The sequence below is a fragment of the Podarcis filfolensis genome (assembly GCF_964270895.1).
Source record: "Podarcis filfolensis genome assembly, chromosome: 1".
Classification (NCBI taxonomy): Eukaryota; Metazoa; Chordata; class Lepidosauria; order Squamata; family Lacertidae; genus Podarcis; species Podarcis filfolensis.
In genome coordinates this window covers 33,254,269-33,277,522 of record NC_139604.1, presented here as the reverse complement: position 1 = coordinate 33,277,522, position 23,254 = coordinate 33,254,269, and the positions used below count along the sequence as shown (strand labels likewise).

The 23,254-nt window shown below is 41.6% G+C and overlaps 1 protein-coding gene across 2 annotated transcripts in view; it reads left to right on the top strand.

The window, feature by feature from the left end:
• Positions 1 to 1,066: 1,066 nt before the first annotated feature.
• Positions 1,067 to 23,254, top strand: part of GALNT13 (polypeptide N-acetylgalactosaminyltransferase 13) — a 152,602-nt gene continuing 130,414 nt past the window's right edge. The window contains exons 1-2 of one of the 2 annotated variants that reach the window (XM_083579131.1): positions 1,067 to 1,485; positions 20,195 to 20,431. In XM_083579131.1, coding sequence (XP_083435257.1) covers positions 20,290 to 20,431 — 142 coding nt within the window. In that variant the 5' untranslated portion in view covers positions 1,067 to 1,485; positions 20,195 to 20,289. Of the gene's footprint in view, positions 1,486 to 1,769; positions 1,891 to 20,194; positions 20,432 to 23,254 lie in introns of those variants that run through there. The other variant, XM_083579132.1, reaches the window with a different exon arrangement.

Here is a 23,254-nt window from a genome sequence, read left to right as displayed (position 1 = left end):
GAAATTGGCTGGTTGTTGGTTTTTATTTTTTTTATTTTTTTAGATGATGGCCAAAGTTCACAGCAGTTTTCTTCAGTGAAGGAATGTTTTCTCTTCTATATGAGAGCAGGAGGAATTCCTGTTCTAACAAGGCACCTGTTGTTGGCATCCCTCTGTATCAAAAGACTGAATTCCTTCTCCATCCCTAGTTGACATTCAGTCATTCAGAACGACCCCCAAATCCCTTTTCTAGCCAGCCTCCACCAACCAGCTCACACCCCATAATATATGTGAAGTAAGGTTGCAGTGTCTACACTTGCTCACACTGAACCACATTTGCTGTTTTAACACCCATATTTAACTTTGGAGCGATCCATCTGGAGCTCCTTGCAATAGCTTTTGGTTTCGACCATGCTGAAACATGTATTGCCATATACTGGGTCTCCTCACCTTGAACTCCAGGTCATTTATGGACAAGTTTAAAAAGCACAGGTCCCAGTACAAATCATTTGGGGAGTCGACTTCTTCCATACCTCCCCCTGTGAGAGCTGTCCATTTATTTCTACTCTCTGCTTCCTTGGTTACCCAGCCATAACCAATGGCCACCCAGGAAGATGCCTTTAGAAAAACATTGGACAGGTGATTCCCCTCCCCATTGCCATCCCTTAAAAATAAAGCACTTCCTAGGTCCATGCATCGCGTAGCAATCCTACTGATGATTCCCATGCCGATGAAAAAGCACGTCAAGTCCGCGCACCAGAATAGCGGCATTAGCGGACTCAGGGGTCCAATCATCGCGGGAATCCCACCCCAACCCTTTATTTTGCTTTGAGCTTCTGCCTCTGGGGAAGCGCTTGGACGGCTGCGTGAAGGCGGCTCAAGAGAGATGCAGAAGGGCAGGCTGGTTACGTAAACAGACCTAGCGGCCGGAGGAAGAAGAAAGCTCTCCAGGCTTTGCTCGGCGATGGAAGGAGGCTCGGGAGGCGGGGCCAAAGACTCTGCCACGCGCTCCCATTGGCCGGCTCCGCTCTCCCTCTCCTTTCTCTTCTTCTGTGGGTGAGGAGGAGGAGGAGGAGGAGAGGTTACGTAAAGGCTACCATCGTGCGCGAGCCGAGCCTCCGGGCGGCTCCTATAGGAGGAGCCGGGACGAGGAGGGGGCGTGACCTAGGCGCTTTTATCGCGGCCGCTGCTTATTGTTATTATTACTGGTACTAGTACCCAGCGGCGCCGGGAGATGGCCAGGTGCTGAGAGGGAGCTCTCCCTCCGCCCCGGACTCGGAGGCGAAGCGGGCATCTTCTGCGAGATGAAGGAGCCTCCTGTGGCCGCGGGGGGAGCAGCGCGAGGGGCTTTCCCCGGGCGAGCGTGACCTTTCGAATTTGGGGGTGGTGGGGCAGTTTTTATTTTTGAGGGGGGTGAGAAGGGAGAAACCCCCCCCACCCCAAATCCTGCCGCTTCAAGTCTTTCCTCAGAGGAACAGCGCGGCGAGGCGAGCTGTCTCTTCGCAGGTGAGCCGCAGCGAAAGCCGAAGGGGAGGGTGGGTGGGCGACCGAGGCGCCGGGGTAGCTCCTTTAGCCAGGGGCGTGCGTGTACGTGTGTGTGTTTGGGGCGGCAGGGGTGCTGCGCGGGAGACGGCGACGCTCGCAACTTCGGCCAGCGCTTCTCGCTCGCTCGCTCGTCTGGCGGCGGCTTCTTTCCTGGAGAGAGCGCGCGAGCAGAGAGTGGCGCGCGGCGGAGCTCCAGCTCCGGGGCTTGTTTGCAGAGGCTGCCAGGCAGGCGAGCGAGCGAGCGGGCGAGCGGCCCGAACTTTCCCTCCTCTTTCTCGAGCAACGGGTGTGCGCGCGCGAGACAGAGCCTTCCACATTTCGCCGCAGCGTGGAGCCGTGTTCGGCGTGGAGAACCGGCCGTGTTTGGTGAGATGAGGGCGAGGAGGGCGCGCTCGTCTTCCAGTCGGAAATAATAATAATAGAATGGGTGGTGGTGGTGATAATAATAATAATAGTCATAGCGTGGTCGCTGGCTCCTCTCCTTCGACGGAGAGGTTCCGTAGCTCAGGCTGCCCGTTGTGCTCGGCCCGTTTGGCTGCTTCTTGGTGACACGGGGGGGATCGGGACGTCTCTCTTTCCAGACACAGCCGAGGGTGCAGTGCGCCTTCCGTGGGACTCGGGGCGCGCGCGGGTGAGAGATGAGGCGCGGGCAGTGGTGTGATTCTGGGTACGGTGCAGTGCCAAAGGTGACCCGGGATCGAGGCGCCTTCCTTGATTCGCCTCCTTTCGCTGCCTGGTGATGCTTTCTCAAGGAGAGCTCTGTGGGCTGCCCGCCCTGTGCTTCTTAGCTGCAGGTCATGGGCTCGAGATGAGGTGCGTGGCTGGGGAAGATAAAGGACAGCTTGATTCGTGATGCCTCTCTGTCTCTCCCTCCCACTTCATTCCTGAGTGATTGTTGGTGTGAAGGGATTTTGCGACTCTAAAAGGATGCTTCTCTTCACGACCGGTTCAGATCGCCACTCATGTTTAACGATGAGCAAGGAGATAGATAGAGAGTTAGAAAATGTTCAGAACTAAGGGCTCTGCTGGCATATAATATGAAGGATGAGCCTTTTAATGGAGGGGTTCAGCCTTGGGATGTGTGCAAGCTCTGAAGTATGCCTAAAGTGCCTTCTCCCACATTAACGGAGAACCATTATTGGCCTTTGTTGGTATGAGATCCGGTGCAGGATACTCAGATTAGATGTTCTTCCACACACAGAGATGCTTGAACTACCAGACTTTTCATTTATAAAAATGAATCACTTGGTTTGCCTTAATATTCTCCCATTGCCCTTTAAATGTTTTGTGTGCAGTTGCTCCTTGGCTTCCTGTTACTTGACAAAATAAGTGGCACTGTCTCCAATACAACCCCATTTGGGGGAGGGGGAGGGAAAGTATGTAGTAAAGGTATCTGTGAAGGATGCAAAATCTTAGCCAAGAACATCATTGCCTTTAGAAAGATGACTCTGTACGTTTCTAACATGTTTTGTGAATCTTGTATGCACTTAACTCTTGTGCAAAGCCTAGATGGCTTGTATATATATTCCACACATAGACCCAAATCCCAATGGAGCTAAGTAAGTGTGTTTGGGATTGCAGAAAGATTCTATGTACGCTTGGTTGAAACTGATTGCAGTACTGAGTATTCTTCCTTCAGAGTCAGCTCCAGTAGGATTCGCCCCTGAGCAAGCGTGCAGAAATCTCTCTAAACTGCAATTCTGTAGAGTCTCTCTGAATGTGGTGAGACTTCCTTCTTTCTTTTTATTTCAAAGCAAGCATGCATAAGTTCAGGGTATCTGTCTCCCTTTCCCCTCACTGATGAAAAGCCAAAATTTCTGTAACATCTTCAAGACCACTTTCATGCCCACAGTTATAGAAGAGTTAGAACAGAAAATAAGTTTGGTGTTTCAAAGTCATGGTAGATGATAGAGGTACTTCAAAGTCATTGTAGGTGGCATAGATTGTTGTAAGTGAGCCTCTGGGAATATGATACACAGCAAGAAATTTGTGTAAAAATCAATGATCTGAAACAATATTTGGCTGAATATAAAGTTTCACCTACTAGCAATAGCTTGAGGGATGCAACATTCAGACTGCGGGAAGCTGGGAAACTCTTTCCATCAAACTATTTGGACCTTATACTGATTTATTGTTTCACAAAAGAAATAAAGCTTGAAATACTTTTTCCTGAAAATCGATTGTAAAGCAGACACATGCTGACATGTGTTGCTTAGATATTGTTGTAGAATTCTGATTTTACTACTGTTTCTTTACTACCTTATTCCCCCCCTATAAAAAAAAACCCTTTCATTTTGACTGGATTTATTTTTAAGAATAGATTTCTTTGCCATAGGCAGGTGCCAAGATCAAAGCATTCTATGAGTGCTAGACAGCAAATCTGGGTTTGAATATGAATATTGAGTCTATCATTAGTCTTGAGGAAATGTAGCATAATGATAAAACAGAATATTATATATCTGGTCTTGGAGGAGAGTCATGCAAGGAGTCAGAACAGAAACTGCTACCCTTTAGGAGAATAAAGCTGGAAATAAGAATGATATGTCATGCTCTGTTTTGTTCAACACACACTTTCACCTTAAGGCCTCCAAGAAAATATAGCTTATCTGTGTTGATTGTATGGTATGGTGGGTACCATAGGTTTGATTTGTGGCTCCTAAGCTGCCAAGGGGTGGAGGGATTTGCCAGGGCAGAGTGAGGTTGCTGCTTCAGGGTGTCACGAAAAGTCTGCAGATGGTTGGAGGAAGAGGCATTTGTGGGCTGTTTTGCCTCAACTGCTAAAATGACTTGATTGGCCTTGGGTACTGTGCACCTTGACTTGGGGAGAAGTGCATGATTTGCTGCACAACCACAGGCAGCTAGATGATTTGGGTTGGCTCTAGGGGTTGCTCATTTGAGCGAATATTTAAGGGTATGTGTGCTATAGGCTTTAAGAGCCTGTTATTCCAGGCTAACATATACAGTATTTCATGTTTGTTTGACAGCTTATGACTTACTCATTTTTAATTTCATTGCATTCTTCCACCATGGAACCCATAGTGGACCAGAGGTAGTGACCAAACCGGGTACTGACCAGGCCTGTTTAGGCTCAGCAGGATAGTGGCTTTGTGTGCCTTCAGAAACATACCCTGGAGCCTAGAGTGTGAGGTTTACTGGATGAGATCTAGTGGAGCACAATGGATTTGAGTTTGAAGCCTTTAACAGCCACAGTCTACCTTCAGGAGAGGGAGGGAGGTGGACATGATCCATCATTTCCATCAGTGCTCTCCTTCATATGATGACAGTTTCAACTTGCAAAGTTTCACAAGAAGGCTACTGATACAAGAATAACAGAGGACCTAGCGTGGTAACAGTGCCTGGATAGAGAAGAGACTTCACATTACCTTGGTGTCTGAAACCAGGATGCTACATTTCAGTTTTTGCATGCCCCTTGAAATGAAACATTCTGGCTATAATGGCAAGGCTGGAGTAACATTGAATTAGTGGGACTTGCTTCTAAGTAAGCATGCTTAGGCCTGCTATCACTTTGTCCCTTTTTATGCAAATGGTTCAGAAACAAAATATTTCTAACAGCCATCTTCTTGACCTAGAATTCTACCTTTGAATGGAAACTAGTGGAATTTATATTTCCAAAAGTTCTGTGGTTCTTCATCCCAGTATCTGTAGATGTAGCCTGAAGTCTGCATAGCATTCAGGAAAACCTCAGGGAAAGTCTACTACTTATTTTCATGCTCCAACTTGAGGTAGATCCCAGTGCAGTTTTTATTCCAAGGCAGCCTGATGGAAGATTTCTGAAGCCTTAGAACATCTGCGAACTTAAAGCATCACGGGAATGCAGGATACAAATGCAATACTAAGGAGGAAAATGGGATAGGCTATCCTTTGTTGGGTGTGCACTTGTTGTCAAACCCATGGTTAGGTTTCACATTTAATGTGGATTATCCATTCAGTAGGTATCGCTCATAAATCTTAACATCCACAGGTCATTAAGGAGGGTCTTTTTTGCATCCTGCCACCATCTGAAGTTCAGCTGGTGGATATGTGGGAGAGGACCTTGTCCACAGAGGTGTCCGTAGAATCATAATGGAATCGCAGAGTTGGAAGGGACCTCAAGAGTCCTCAAGTCCAACCCCCTGCAAATGCAGGAATATGCAGGTGGCCCATATGGCGATCGAACCTGCCATCTTGGTGTTATAAGCAGTACTCTCTAACCAACTGAGCTAACTGTCAGCAGTCCAGAGTTTGGGTATCTCAGAAGGTCTGCTTTGCGCTCTCCCTGATCGCCAGGTGGTTATTATCTTTATTTCAATGGGACTTTGAGCTTAGCTGAACCCTGCTTTTTTAAAAATAACAACCACTACTCAAATTTGTGCTGCTTCCTTAGTTTATATATTTTATGTATTAGGTTTTATCTAGTAATAAATACACCATCTCGGGCACTATTCTGCAATGGGAAGGCAATATATAAGTGCTATTAATAAATGTGTCTCTCATATATTTAAATTTTGAGATCTTACATTCAGATTCCCCGAAGGTTACACCTCTTCCACTAAGATTCATGATCATTCATGGGTAGTTATATATATATATAAAAGTTTATACTTCTGTTAGACATATGGTATTGAATAACAGAATCAGCTGCTGAATCTCTCATTTAACTTCATTTGTTGCAAAATGAAGAGAAGCTGAATATTTGGGTGCTTACTAATCGCCTGAAAATACTGAGTGAAAAATGATTAATGAAACAGGAATAATCAGGATAAACCTATAGAAAAGGGGGGGGGTAATAGTTATTAGGTGACTACTGCATTTTGAACATGCCCTCTTCTGATGAGTGTGTGTGTGTGTGTGTGTGTGTGTAGGTTTCACTTTGGTTTGCAAGTAGTTAAGCCTGAGCAGTACTTTGTTCACTAGTAATAACCACTGGATATCAACATAGGAAAATGTGTGTACTGTTATTTTTATTTCAGCAGGCAGTTTTTGTGTGGGGTGTTTGTTGAAAACCCATGTATTTCTATAGAGTTGCCAAACTTCTGTGCATTTATATAGATGGACTTTTCCCTCCCTCCTTCCTTTTTAAGGTGAAAGTGCTAGGGTGGATTTTTTAAAAATGTTAGCAGTTCCTATTGGGGGAACAGCACCTGGCTGTTAATCTTGGAAAATTCAACACTAGTTGTGCATTTTCTTGTCATGCAGCTAAGAACAACTGTGAAATAGACATGCTTTTCCCTGCAACCTCTGTAGCACCTTGGGAGAAGTGCTTTCACGGTAGATGTGAAAATGATAATTGAGTTTAAAGCCCCTTTGGCAATTTCACCTTTGCAGACTCTAACCCCCCCCCCACCTTCCCGTCACTGCAGAGGGGAGGGGAGGGAAGTAACTAGACTCATGTTCATTGACAAAACATTTTCTTTTGCTTTGAAAGGAAGTTTACATATGGCTGTTGCTGACTTCTGCTCTGGGTAGGTGGTGCCTACCTGTGCATGTGTGGCCACTCCCCCCCCCCTTTAAAAGGCTTCTGCTTCAAATTCTTGATCTCTAATTGCTTAAGAGGTAGGCTGGTCATGGGTGGCACTGTGGGTTAAACCACAGAGCCTAGGACTTGCCGATCAGAAGGTCTGTGGTTCGAATCCCCACAACGGGGTGAGCTCCCGTTGCTCGGTCCCTGCTCCTGCCAACCCAGCAGTTCGAAAGCACATAGAATCATAGAATCATAGAGTTGGAAGAGACCACAAGGGCCATCGAGTCCAACCCCCTGCCAAGCAGGAAACACCATCAGAGCACTCCTGACATATGGTTGTCAAGCCTCTGCTTAAAGACCTCCAAAGAAGGAGACTCCACCACACTCCTTGGCAGCAAATTCCACTGTCGAACAGCTCTTACTGTCAGGAAGTTCTTCCTAATGTTTAGGCGGAATCTTCTTTCTTGTAGTTTGGATCCATTGCTCCGTGTCCGCTTCTCTGGAGCAGCAGAAAACAACCTTTCTCCCTCCTCTATGTGACATCCTTTTATATATTTGAACATGGCTATCATATCACCCCTTAACCTCCTCTTCTCCAGGCTAAACATGCCCAGCTCCCTTAGCCGTTCCTCATAAGGTATCGTTTCCAGGCCTTTGACCATTTTGGTTGCCCTCCTCTGGACACGTTCCAGTTTGTCAGTGTCCTTCTTGAACTGTGGTGCCCAGAACTGGACACAGTACTCCAGGTGAGGTCTGACCAGAGCAGAATACAGTGGCACTATTACTTCCCTTGATCTAGATGCTATACTCCTATTGATGCAGCCCAGAATTGCATTGGCTTTTTTAGCTGCCGTGTCACACTGTTGGCTCATGTCAAGTTTGTGGTCAACCAAGACTCCTAGATCCTTTTCACATGTACTGCTCTCAAGCCAGGTGTCACCCATCTTGTATTTGTGCCTCTCCTTTTTTTTGCCCAAGTGCAATACTTTACATTTCTCCCTGTTAAAATTCATCTTGTTTGTTTGCACGTCAAGGTGCAAGTAGATAAATAGGTACTGCTCCGGCAGGAAGGTAAACAGCGTTTCCGTGCGCTGCTCTGGTTCACCAGAAGCTTAGTCATGCTGGCCACATGATCCGGAAGCTGTACGCCGGCTCCCTCGGCCAATAAAGCGAGATGAGCGCCACAACCCCAGAGTCGGTCACGACTGGACCTAATGGTCAGGGGTCCCTTTACCTTTATGCCGATCATATACAATGTGTTGGGAAGAGGATTCTTAAATCTTAACATCTGTGGGACAGGGATGAGAAAATCTATAGCTGCTGAAGTTGTCTTTTCGACAGACATTCATAGAATCATTAGTCCAGCCCTCTGCGGTGCAGGAATCTTCTGCTGAACGTGTGGCTCAAGCCCATAACCCTGAAATCAAGATTCTCATGCTCTGCTGACTGAGCTAGCAAAAGCCCAGCGAAAAGCCACAGGAGCGTTCTCTTCTTCTTAAGTATCTAATCACTATGAAGGAACTTTGGCTAAAGTTTATAGTTTAACGAATCTCTCTCTGTGTGCACATGCTGCCAACAGAAGGAGTATACTTTTTTTAAAAAAGGTTAACATGTTTCATTATTATCAACTTTATCAACTAAGTTGCTACATTTTTTTTTAAAAAAGGATTAACATGTTTCATTATCATCATCAACTCAATTGCTACATATTATAATTGTTTCAAAAGCTTTTGGTATGACAATATTAGTGTAAAAAGAAATAACTGCATTTGGTCGAGGCATTTACAGGACATCGTGCCAATAACATTAATAGTCAGGGATTTCTGTTTTCTTCTTAAAACAAGCTTATATATTTATGTGGAAATATTTTTTAAAATAATGTCTTTCTTGAAGTTTACAGGCTTGAAAGGTTTTTGCTAAAGCCGCTGCTCTTTGAAGCAGTTTTCCTTTACATGTTCACTTTAGATCTAGGTACTCTTTCTTTTTGTTTTGGATGACATAGGATTGTGGAAAGGCATTTGAACCTGCATTGATGGTTATAGAACCATATGCATGTACCAATATCAAAAGAACATTGATTTTCTTTTCTTTTTTTAAAAAAGGAATGAACTTTATTTCATTCTGAAAAATGAGATGGGCATTAAATACAAGACAATAACTTGGTTTATTGAATGGAATCACATATCTAACTGTGAGACAATACTTTATCCCAACCTTGAATACATTGCTGCAGGTAAAACTGGTAGAATTACTAAGCAGGAATTAAACATTATGCTAAGGCAATAATTCCAACCTTGTACAGTTTATGGGGCTCAATAGTCATATCCCAACCCCTTGAGTCTAATAGTCAACTTTAGTTGGAGGCAGGAACATGGTAGCATGTAGCCCTGTCCTATCTCTCTTTTTCCTTTCCATTTAACTTTGCACATGTGGCAATGGGTCAAATTAGCTGCTACATTATGAAGCAAGACTTGTCTGAGGTACAGTAGGTGTGGCTGCAGTGTGAACTAATGGTTTTCAGTTAAATATGTTGTGGAATCAACAGCAGTGTCCCTTCACAACTTGATATTTTTGCTTATAGTGAATGCCAGTTATTGAATGTTAGCTTTAAAAGCAGGGATGGGGAACCTTTGGCTTTCCAGATGTTGTATGAGGAATGCATGCAGTGTTCGGTATATGGTCCTATTGCTGGTTATCTGCATGCCACATGGTCTTTCCCCATGAAATGGGTGGAACCGTGGCTGGACCTAACGGTCAGGGGTACCTTTACCTTTATAAGGGATTTGGGCATTTAACATGGATGTAATATACTTACAGGGACGCGGGTGGCGCCGTGGGTTAAACCACAGAGCCTAGGACTTGCTGATCAGAAGGTCGGCGGTTGGAATCCCCATGACAGGGTGAGTTCCTGTTGCTCAGTCCCAGCTCCTGCCAACCTAGCAGTTCGAAAGCATGTCAAAGTGCAAGTAGATAAATAGGTACCGCTCTGGCGGGAAGGTAAACGGCATTTCCGTGCACTGCTCTGGTCGCCAGAAGCGGCTTAGTCATGCTGGCCACATGACCCGGAAGCTGTACGCCGGCTCCCTCAGCCAATAAAGCGAGATGAGCGCCACAACCCCAGAGTCGGCCATGACTGGACCTAATGGTTGTGGGTCCCTTTACCTAATATACTTACCTCACCAGGATTTGAAAAATCTAGAGAGAGAGTTTTTCCAGGAAATCATGTTTGCTTCTTGGTGCGCATCCCTTTTGACATAATGTCATGGCCTCCTCAAGCTTCGTGTGGGCTTCTGTAGAAGATGTTTGATGTGTGCAAAGTGTGGCAGGTTGTGTAATAAGAAACCTTTAAAAAAAAGGAGCATACACTTCATTTCTAAAGTTAGTCTTTCTGTAATGTAAGAGTAATGCAAACCATACAGCAACTGGGATGTCATTCATGTGTAAAAGATGCAAAATCTACTCAATAGGAATGTGCATTCTAACCACATTCTATTTTCTTTTCAATTCTGCATTTTTGTTGGTTTTCCTCTATGTTTTTTTTAAAGAGAACTCATTGCACATGCTTCATACACAGAGAAGCCCCCCACTCCCCAGGCAGCTTAAATTCAAATATTTGGAGATTGTATCGTGGAATTGTATAATTGTAGAGTGGAATTGTAGAGGCTCATTGTTCAACCCCTTGCAATATAGGAATCTTTTGCCCAACATGGGGCTCAAACCCACAACCCTGAGATTAAGAGTGTCATGCTCTACTGCCTGAGCTATCCACAGGGCTTTAGTTAAAAAACAAAACAACCCCCCCCCAAAAAAAACAATTGTGTGGACATGAGTTTGGAACTTGGTAAACAGTTATTCTGCATAGGGCTGGGACCTAAACAGCAATTTGGTTGCCCAATAATCTGAAATATCTTCACCCTGGGTGCCTGAGCACCCACAAATTTCAGTGCCAGGGCCATGCATACACCCACAATCAGGGGGCCAAGCTGGCACTCCTGACTCTATTTCAACAAACTTTCAGTGTGTAAACCATGTTTGGAAGTATGTCCCATTTATCTCAGTTCCACTTTCTATGAAGGAATTGGTCTACCAAGCCCTTGTTACAAAGGAAGGAAGGAAGGTAGAGTTTCTGCATATCAACAGGTAGCTCAAATCCCATAGAACTCAATGAGGTTTAACCATCCTGAGTGTGTCAAAGATTGCAGCCTATGGAAGTTGCAGTGTCTGTTGAAGATACTGCATTTTCATTGCTTCCTGTAGTAGCTTTGAGGGGAAAGAGCCTGTTGACAGTATGACAACAGACCATCTTGTGGAATAAAATTAAGGCAATATCCAGCACTTTTGAAAAAAATAGCTGATTCCTTACGTACTTTGGCTGCAGGTTAAATTACCAAAGGCAGCAATATGTGTATCACAGCAATCATGAATGGAATAAAACCTTAACAATGTTTTTTTATGGACAGAAAACTTATTGGTAGAATATCTCAAGCTAAGCAATGGTGACATGTTTATGTAGCCTGATCTATCTTGTGGTTTTTTTTAATGGCCTTTAGAAATACAAAATATATGTAGCTGTAGTATGCTTGCATTTATTGAAAAGTAGCTTAAGTAGGTTTCCCCCCACCCCGACTGTTTTTGCCAACTCATTTTCTGTGAATTGTGAAATACTTTAAAAGTTTAAAATCTGTTATAAAGCTGAAAAACTGCACAATGGAAGTGTCAGAGATTCATCTTCAACAGGGGTCAGCAAACTTTTTCAGCAGGGGGCCAGTCCACTGTCCCTCAGACCTTGTGGGGGGCCAGACTATATTTGGGGGGGGGGAGGGAGAAAAGAAGAATGAACTCCTATGCCCCACAAATAACCCAGAAATGCATTTTAAAGAAAAGGACACATTCTACTCCTGTAAAAACACACTGATTCCAGGACCGTCCGCGGGCTGGATTTAGAAGGCGATTGGGCCGGATCTGGCCCCTGGGCCTTAGTTTGCCTACCCATGATCTTCATGCACCCACCTGCAAGGGGATAAAGCCCCACACGCAGATCTAAGTTATTATATTTGAAAATTATTTTTGCTTCTCTCCAATTCTGGCTAAAATTCATGTTCACTTTAAAACTTCCTCCTTTTTTCTCATTCCCATGTGAAAAGCTTGACATATGAATTCAAATTGCTCATAGTGGAAGATCAAAGGCCCTTTAAGTGGTGTGTGCGGGAACACCTTACTAGTAAGGACACAGGTGGGGCGGCAGAGTGGCTGCTGGGCTTCTAAAGCAGAGGCAGATGGTCGTGCCTCACTTGTCAAGCGCAAGATCTTACTTTAGCTGCAGCTGCATAAGCTGTGCTTCACGTTGCTGCAGATTAAATGGAGAAATAAGATTGGAGCTGTACAACATTACTTTGCCAAGTAGCGAGGTTTTTAGGAAGTGTGTTCTGTTTTCTGTGAGATATCACTTAATCAATTAGAGTTGCTGCTTTTAAAAATAGCACTCCAAAGTGAGGTGGGACAATTATCTTATTCTTAAGCCCTTAGGTGGAAAAACCTGTAAGGATTGCCGTTATATCTAGAGCAGCAGTGGAAAGTAGTTGAGTTGCACTACAGCACTAAAATGGGCAGTTGAATTGAAAGAGAGATAATGTTAAGATTGTGTTAGTGATGACATTCTGTTGTACATGTCAACCTGCATATTTTCAAGCAGTGTTCTAAACTAGCCACGTGCATTTTTCACCTGGGTATCTGCCACTTGTAACCAAGTGAAGAGGGCTCTACACCAAGATGACACCTGACATCTCCACTTGACACCTGACATGGAGGTGCATGCCTGGGAATCATTGGCTCTTGACTGTTTTCACACACTAATACCACATCCTGTAGAATTCTATCAGTTATATTTCATCTGCACAATCAGAATGAATTTCAGGAACCAAAATGGTTTTTTTTCTGTGCAACCTGAGCAGGAGCAGTGAACAACATTTTAGTTAATTGTTGTAGTTTGTCTTCACTTAAACCATCCCACTGCCTTGCTCACAGTTGTATAGAATATTCTTAGGTGGTGAATGGGCTGTGCCACCATTAAGAAAAGGAGCTCAGAATAGCCCAGTACAGTATATATGTGAAGTGTCCCTGGATGAAGTAACTTTTCTTCTTTAAGCTCTCAAAGTTCTTAACCTAGCTCAAGGTTGTCATCTGAACTAGCCAGATATTTAACCGATAATCAATCACTGTCAGTCCATCATTTGAAAAATTAGATTTTAGAGCCATGTTTCCCAAAAATGGCAGCTGGACATTCAGTTTTGGCCATTGTAACCATGGTTTACATAGCTGTTTGGTTCCTAGCTTATATATATTGAGTATCTAGCACTGCATCAGAGAGTCTTGTGGCACCTAAAAGACTAAAACATTAAGATCTGGCAAGTATAGCTTTACTTCCGTATGCTAAAAGGATAGTTTCTATTAAACTAATTTAAGCTGGCTGTGGAAATAAATGACTAAAATATCATCCATTAGAAGATGATTTTCACCTCTTTGCTGCCAAAAATCTTGGGAACAGAGATTTGACAATTGTTCTTAGCGTTATATATTCACTCTTTAACCCTGAGTACTAAATTCCAGATAAAATAAGAGATCTATTTTAGATATAGTCTTTAGATAGCTTAAAGGAAAGCTACAGTAATCTTCTCATGAAAATGTTGGAAGGAGCTTGCGAGGAAGAACCACTAGTACTGTTTTGTGTACGAATTCACACTGTTGTGTAGTATTTGTGTGTATCTCAGTGGTGCTCAGGGCAGCTAGCAACAACAGCAATGGGTAGGTTCTATAGCTTTTCTTACATTTCCAAGAAATTGTGCAAATGGAAGCACATCTGTGGCTTTAGTTTTACTTTTCTCTCACAGTGCTCTAGTGCAGTTTTTCCAGATCTGCAGTTTCCAGATATTGTACTACAGCCCTAATTATTGGCCACCCTGGCTGGGGATGATGGGGGCTGTAGTCCTACAATATCTGGGGACCAAAGTTTGTCAAAGGCTGCTGTCATGTAACCTTCCAACAGGTATGGAATTGCAGCTTTTGGATCAAACACATTATTATGCATAGCCTTTCCATAGTTAACATACATTTCTCAGTAGCCCTAAAAACAACACTACCAGGTAGGTTAGTACCATTATCCTCATGTTGCACATTTGTTTGGTGTGGGTGTGTGAGAGAGAAGGCGGGATGGAATATTGTCTTGCCCAAGGCCTGTAAGTGATATTGTGCCAGAGGTAATATCTGGGGATTTCCTGGTTAAATGGAACATGTTCCCAAGTAAATGTGCATAGGTTTGCAGCCTCAGTTTCTTAGCTTCTAATTTACACTAGTTCCTATTAGCTTTTTAAAAAGTTTTTCAGTCCTTTGCACACTTGCTCAGGCAACTCCATTTCCGACTGTTTCATATAGAATATGTTATATTCTCAGTGAAATGAAGTTATTATACCATATGTATTAGAAGTGCCACAGAATTCTACCAAAAAAAATATGAGAATGCTTGGCACTGCAGGTACTGTGGAGAGGACTACTAATTTTGTTGCCAAGCAACTGCTGTCAAATGCAGTGGCTCACAGTCAAGCTGTTGATGGATTCAGCTGGGGAAACTTAAATGCATACAGAGGAAGGTGATAACATTGTTGAATTGAATTCGATAGTACTTCACAGGCATATGTGCTACATAAGTTTTGCAAAAACAATCAGGTCAGGAAAGGCACCTAAGATGTTGGGATAGGGGGAGAAATGGATAATTACTATTAAAAAATGGAGCATCCTGACATTGTTCAACACTGTCCATTCCTAACTCAGTGCTAGATAGATAATATATTGTGAACGGTAAGAAATCAGTTTTGGTATTTGGTTTCCATAGTAAGGAGCAGAAAATGGATTCATTCTCAAAAACCTATTGCAGTAGAACATGACTAGTAGGAATGTTTGCAGAAGGTATTCTTACATGTTTGTATATTGGTGTGCATCCAGCATGGGGATGAGAACACAGTCAGGGCCTCAATCAGAGGTAGTGCTAAACCAGAGTTGAATGTTGCAAGAGCGTGGTGAGCTTTGAGCTTGCATGCTCCTTCTCCTAGCACCACCTGGTGTGGCTGTGAGGAGGCATTCAGAAGCTTTTACTTCAGTTTTAGATTAAACATGGTTGGTCAAAACACAGAAAAGCTATGATTCATCCAATGTTAACTATGGTTTGTTGAACCAAGACAAATTCAACCCCTAGATATGACTACTATCAAAACAAACTGAAACTTTGAAGTCCTTTTATATAGTTTCTTCCTTTTTTTTTAATGAATATTTATTAATTTTCCAATTTTATATAAAAAGAAAAAGAAAAAGAAAAAGAAAATATTAAAAACAATTCAGTTTCAATAACAATTTTCAGTCACATGTTTCTTTGACTTCCTCATACCTCCCCTTCTTGTTCTCTAGTTCAATTTGTTAATTCAGCAAATCCTAATCTCTTAACATTCCTTTTAAAATATCACCTTATTTTCCACTCAACTTTTTTTTTTAAAATTTAGTAACAGAAACAATTATGATCCCCATTGTCTTTATCATAACAGCTGGAGACCACCAAAGTTCAAACCAACATCTTTTCAAAGTTCATTAATTTTATAATATTTCTGTAGATATTCCTTAAATTTCTTCCAATCTTCTTCTGCTGACTTCTCTCCCTGGTCGCGGATTCTGCCGGTCATTTCTGCCAGTCCCATACAGTCAATCAACTTCATCTGCCATTCTTCCAGAGTGGGTAAATCTTGAGTCTTCCAGTGCTTTGCAATAAGTATTCTTGCTGCCGTTGTAGCATACATAAAAAAAATTCTGTCCTTCTTTGGCACCAAATGGCCGACTATACCCAAGAGAAAAGCCTCTGGTTTTTTCAGGAAAGTATACTTGAATATCTTTTTCATTTCATTATAAATCATTTCCCAAAAGGCCTTGATCTTTGGGCACGTCCACCATAGGTGAAAAAATGTACCTTCCACTTCCTTACATTTCCAGCATTTATTATCGGGCAAATGATATATTTTTGCAAGCTTGACTGCGGTTATGTACCACCTGTATATCATTTTCATAATATTCTCTCTTAAGGGATTACATGCCGTGAATTTCATACCTGTGGTCCATAACTGTTCCCAATCAGCAAACATGATGTTATGTCCAAGATCTTGTGCCCATTTAATCATAGCTGACTTAACCGTTTCATCCTGTGTATTCCATTTCAGCAGCAAGTTATACATTTTTGACATAATCTTAGTTTTAGGTTCTAGCACTTCTGTTTCTAATTTAGATTTTTCCACCTGGAAGCCAATTTTCCTGTCCAAATTGTATGCCTCCCTTATCTGAAAATAATGTAACCAGTCTCGGACTTTGTTTTTTAATTTCTCAAAACTCTGCAATTTCAGTCTATCTCCTTCTTGCTCCAAAATTTCCCAATATTTTGGCCAACTGGCCTCCATATTGAGTTTTTTCTGAGCTTTCGCTTCCATTGGTGACAACCACCTTGGGGTTTTGTTTTCCAGTAAATCCTTATATCTAGTCCAAACATTAAACAGAGATCTCCTAACAATGTGATTCTTAAACGCTTTATGAGCTTTAACCTTGTCATACCACAAATATGCATGCCATCCAAACACATTGTTAAAACCTTCTAAATCCAAAATGTCTGTGTTTTCAAGAAGCAGCCAGTCTTTCAACCAGCAAAATGCTGCTGACTCATAATAGAGTCTGAAGTCTGGCAGGGCGAAGCCACCCCTTTCTTTTGCGTCAGTCAAAATCTTATATTTTATCCTAGGCTTCTTGCCCTGCCAGACAAATTTAGAAATATCTTTCTGCCACTTCTTAAAACATTCCATCTTGTCCACAATTTGTAATGTTTGGAACAAAAACAACATTTTAGGCAATACATTCATCTTTATAGCTGCTATTCGACCCATCAAGGAAAGCTTTATATAGTTTCTTCCTTGGGTCATGTGACTTTGAGCCAGATCTAACTGGAATTGTGTGGGGCTAGTTCTAGGGTAGCAGCTGGGGTTGAAGGGAGGAGAGTTCACAAAACCATTGCCCCAAAGTCTCCTACAGTGTTCTTTTGGCCAAGAGTGGCAGTCATTTTGGTGGCTGGTAGTCACATTTCCTCCTCAAAGACAGAATGACTTTACATCATTGTGATAGTTTCATTTTGGAGGACTTTCTTTTTGGGATGGTGGCTGTCTTCTCCTCGCCACGGCATAAATACAGTTGCTTTTGATGATTGTGAAAATGAAAGCTGAACTTAAAAAACCTAAAAACAAACAAAAAATACGCCAACATTATGAGCCAAGAGGAAGATAGCTGAGGAACTGATGTTGTTTTTTCAGAGTCTTTTGAGAATACTCATGAATACAAAGCCAGTGGGAAGCTTGAATGTAGCCCATTAAAAGTAGCTAGATGTATTGGATAACCATGACCTAGTCATGAATTCCCATGTATGATGGTCCTGTGTTACAGCTGAAGGGCTTCTGTGAAGCTGAATAGTTGTGAGGCTGGAAAAAACTAACTTAGGAGGATTATACCCTGCTTTAACCCAGGAGGTACATTTTCTCTATTAAAATATTACTAAATCATGAATACAGAACAATTATAATCCTCTTTAATGGCAGTACAGTGAGAAGTAATTTATTTCTGTAATTCTCCTTGTCCTTGGTTCAGGATTCATGATGTACATGATCTTTATAGTTGGCCATACTTCCTGCAAATTGATTTCTCTTAAAAGGAAGAGCCATTTTTACAGATATTACTTATTTCTTCTTTATAATGCACATTTCAGCTTTTTACCTTGTTAACAACTCCTTTTAACTAGTAATGTTTTTATAGCTCTTCAATAATGAGATCCATAAAAGCACCACTTCAGGTAGTTTTTGTGTGTGTTCGCTTCTCCAAATATGCAGCACCAAATTCCCATGTCACATTTTGCTTTGAGTTCAGCAGTTAAATTGCAAGTCCAGACTCAGCCTTCCCCTCCCTTTCAAATCTCCTATGTGATGGTTAGAATAGCCTGACTAATAATCATAATAGTAATAGTAATAATAAATAAATTTTATTAATACCCCACCCACCTGACTGGGTTTCCCCAGTCAGTCTGGGCGGCTTACAACATATCTAAAACCATAATAAAAACACCAATCCTTTAAAATATGTTCAGAATCTCTTGTGTCTGGCAGTGAGCTGGTGAATTTGCAACCCCCTACCTGTCCAAATCATAACATTCTGCATTACAATTCAATTAGAATGTATTTTAAAAGCTTTGGGGAGGGGATTGTTTCAGGCCAAAGACTGGATATATTGAACTTTTTGGGATAGCAGCCAATGTATCTTGGGATGCTGGCCCTGGGCATCTAATAATATAGTGAGGAGGAAATTAAAGAGTCGTGAACCTAACAAACTGCATGCTGTTCTGAAATTTCTCAGGCACCTAGTAGTCTGGTCAGGCATTCCTTCTTCCTGCTCAGTCTTTTTCAAGAATATATGTGTCTCAGTATAATACTCTTATGGTAAGACTATTACACTGAGAACTCTTAAAACCTTAGTGAAATTCTCGAGATGTTAAGGAATATTCAGAAAGAGAGATGAATTTCCAGCACTACAAAATCTACTGCTTCAGCCAAAAGCATTATGAGCCCTGAGCCCTTTGCTGCATTCCTTACCCCTTGAGGTTTTTTTCAGTTGTTTCTTGGGTGCCTGGGGTGAGATCAGGCATGGATATTGAAACTACGAGCTCCTTCCTATGTGCTTCTCACTACAGGGAACAGGATGCGACTGAGCTATGTTTGTTTGGGGGACAGGATTTCTCTATGGCTGTGAGAGAGACCTCATCTAACCGGCTCAGGAGCATGCTGTCTCGAAATTTGTGCAGAATTTATCTCCCACTCCAGTCACTTCAAATTCTCTGTAGAGAATATTGAGGGAGAGGGGCACAAGTTCAAAAGTCCACCATTGAGCTTGCCCCAGATAGAAACAAAGCAACCACTAAATAAAATGATAGTTGTTGGCTTAGTTGTCGGATTGTTACTTGCCTGGCCTTAAATGTTTAGTCGTTATTTTGCTTATTATATTTTAATTCTCATTCCTTCAGAAGGAGCCCAGAGCAGTGTACAATGAAAAAAAAACCCCAGAAAAGAATGTGTCAAATAAAATTCATACAAATAACCACAAGCACCTATACATTTTCAAAACCATTACATTTCGGAAATTGCTTACAACTTTTATCAGTATAATTATCCTGAAATCAATTATTTGAACAGATCGATACAGTTGTATGTTTTCAAAAGAAGAAGAATGGTTTTCAAAAGAAGTTAGCCTATGCTTAGTGTTGGTTAGATCCAGTTGTGGGCTCAATACTGGAGATGATATTTTTGTGTGTAAATCTGATCAAGTATGGCAAATGCCATTTAAGGGAGTTGCGTCATACCTCCCCATTTTCACATAGTCAGCAAAAAATAAGAAATAAATACAAATGCGTCTGTGGGAAAGAGATGCACCTAGATTGGCACTTCTTATCAAATCTGGTGAAAATGCTCTAAAATCTAGCCATCTTTGTTACTTGGCCAGGTGTCACTGTGATAAGTACTTCCACTTGAGAGACCTCACTTAGATCGTAAGGTTATGCTTGTTTGATACCTATGAGGAGCTCCTCTTCTGAACCAGCATAGATTTATAAAGATTTGTTATTGCTGCTTTTGTCATGTTCATTGCTTAGTAGGGTGGAAAGGAGTTTTCCTTCTTAGAGTAATGTTGGTTGAGCGCTTAAGGAATTCTGTTTATTGCATCTAGTTTTATTTTTGTATCTGATTTCTAGCATGTTTTTGTTGTTCATATTTTATTGATTTGTAAATCACTTGCAGACACGTTTCTTTGTAGAAAATGACTAATGAATGTAATTGTGGTAAAAAAAAATATGCAGAGCCTGAAAACTCAAAGCTTCAAAGCAATCATTGATAAAACACCTGCTCTGTATGTTGTTTGAAAGTTTCTTTCTGAAAACATTTAGGTCTGTTATGTGATCTCATTTTCTTACATTTTATGGAAAGCAACAGAAATCAATAATTTATTCAAAAGGCAAACAATAAAAAAGCAAAAAAAAAAGAATGTGAGAATTTATTGTTTACTCGCTATTTAATTTGAATCTCCCTTTCTCTTAATTTTCAGTGGGATGTTCTCAACATTGCGTTCATGCTGGCATCTTTGGCTTGGATACACCATCAAAGCAGTACCCATCTTTACTACTAATAACTGAACAAAGAATGAGGAGATTTGTCTACTGCAAGGTGGTTCTTGCCACTTCTCTGATGTGGGTGCTTGTGGATGTCTTTCTGCTTTTATACTTCAGTGAATGTAACAAATGTGATGACAAGAAAGAGAGATCCCTGCTGCCTGCTTTAAGGGGTAAGGTAAAGTTTGAGGTGTCTGCAATCACAATTTCTTCTTCATAGTAACTGTTGACCTATGCTGCTAAGTGTGGCTGTAATCTGAGAGCACGATTCCTTAAATCACTGAATTTGAGTCATTTGCCGACAGCTACACAACGATGTCTCCTCCCCCCCTTTATCTTTTTAAATCTCATACCCACTTCCTAAAGAGTTTTGTTGATTCCTAACAAGATTTATGAGTAGCCTACTATCTAAGGCCTTATTGTCTATCTTTACAGTTAAATGCTAACTATAAGATCCCAAAAAAAGCAACTTTTCAAAGTTGAATTTCAAGTCTCAGTCTGGTCATTCTGTAATGTTTGTCAACTGTGGAGGGAGTGTGGGGAGAGAATGTGTAGTAAGATCACATTACTGTAGCATGAGGAGCCTATGCCCTTGAAGAGACTATTATTTTGTAAGTTAAAAGTATTGATGGGTGCAGATGCATTCCAATATGCTTTAAAAAGAAATTGTTCCATCAATGATGCTTTTAATCCTAGTAAATTTATTAAAGGTTTTCCCATTTGGACTCTGTAAGGGTCAAGTTTAAGGAAAAAGCAATTGCACAGAAGCAATTCTTACTTAAAAGACTCCCCACAATGAATGCTTGCTTGCTTGCTTGCTATTATCCTGTTGTACTGAAAATGCAAACGTTCTAGAAAAGTTCTAGAAAGCAGTTCTAGAAAAGGTGTATTATCTCATTAAAACTTATTGGCATAAATCACAGATGGGGGACGTGTGGCCCTCCAGATGCCTGACCCATTGGACATGCTGCCTGGGGTTGATGCGAGTTGGGGTCCAACAAGTGCTTTAGCTTTCCTACCTTTGATACGGATTATTTAGAATAGTATTCATGTGTCCATCTGTAGTGTTTCTGTTTGACGCCAAGTTAGCACAGTTGAATTCTTGGATATTGCAGATGCTGAACAGCTCCTATGAAAAAAAGAGAGAAAATGTAATTAGGAAACAATTTTCATCAATGAGTAGTGAAAAATAATTGGACAACTCACAACCTAAAAGAAGGAAGTAAAACTTGTTTAATAAATTAGTCATGATCAATTGTTTTTCCTAGTTCTTAATACAGTGTTTATAAAAAGGAGGAAAAGTACTTTGAGCCTCTAATGGGATTAGGACATGTCGTATCTAACTGGCCCCATTTAACTCCTGCATTTACAAATCCTTGGAGTGTATACAGGAGAAGGAGAATGTAAAAGCTCATCATCATTTATGATAAATGTTCGCTTCAATTGATCTACTGATTTGTAGTCCAAACCTGAGAATAAATCAGTCCTCCCTCCCGTTTTGTATTGTATGTAGCTGCATCAAGTTGCTGTCTCTGCTAAAAGTTGAAGTGGCTGATGGATCGTTTCAGTATGGAATGATCAGTTTGTCATCTCCTGAACTGATTCAGCCAGCTTAGTTGGTAAGGCAAGAGAAGCCTGATTCAGCAAAAGAAAGAAAAGAGTTTGCTTCTGGGGAAGGAAAGGGAAATGCAGAGTTTTGTATGTGCTCCTCTTTGCTGAGCTTTAAACCCGCCCCCGCCCCTCCCCGCTAGTATGTTGAATTGCATATATGGCTAAGAATTCTAAATGCTAATATATTGGAGTGGGTTCCTTCTAAACTAAACCAAGAAGCCACTTCATGTGCTGTGTTAATAAAGATCCCTGCAAAATAGTTCCTGACAGAATATTAATTTGTATTTATTCTTAAATATTCTTATAAGCACTGATTCTGTGCTGTACTTTGTACTTGGGTAGTGTGTGCACTCTCTCGTATTCATGGGTTTCTCTTATTTCTTGAAAAACATTGTGTTGGGAGATTACAATTTAAGTATTGCTTTTAACCAATTGTGGCACTTTTCTGTTATAGTATTAGCCTTGTAAATACTTGTCTGTTGTAAAACTTATGTTACCTTTGCTTAAGAATGTTTTAGTTTCCAATAAGTTCTTCAAATGATGATTTTTTCCACTACTAAAACTGACCCAAAATTTAAGACTTCCACCAGTCTTGGAAGTGAAGTTAGCCATCTTTCTTTGTGCCTCAGGCAGATTGTATTCTTTTGTTTAAAGGTAACAAAATTAGGTGTGTTGCAAACCTTTGGCCAGTGGTGTTTGATAAGATATACGTCCCTGTTGAAATGTTAGATTAAAAGTTCAATTGAGGTAAGCACAGGTCCCCTAATAGGTCCTCCTCAAATGGCCCACACTGATTTGTACCAATCTATCTATTCTGCTGCTCAGAACTGACTGGAAGGTGCCTCTCCTCTTTGTTCATTCTGACATGATCAGATTTTGGGTGGTGTGAACAGTTCCCCCACAGAGGGCATCAAGTTGTGGGGTTGAAAATAGAGAAGATCCATACTGGAAGATCCATTTGGGGGTGCCAAATTTTATTCTCACTCAGGGTGCCTTGTCTCCAAGGCTTTTGTCATTGTGAGAGAATGTCCTCAGGAGTGACTGGAACACATATTTCAAGGACTGGCAAGGAAGACAATGTGTGACATGAACCTCCTGAGTGACTTTGTGTATTCAGATTATTAAATTGTTTCTTGCATGGTTGGCTTGTTGCCACCATTTTGTGGAACTAAAGTGGTACAAGCAACTGAACAGTGGCTGTCTTGGATCTGTGATAGGATAGACCCTGTCAGGTGTGCCTTGATTTGAAAAGATTCTTAATGAACCCTTTGAGGGTTATGGCTGTTTTTGTTTAGTCGTTTAGTCATGTCTGACTCTTCATGACCCCATGGACCAGAACACACCAGGCACTCCTGTCTTCCACTGCCTCCTACAGTTTGGTCAAA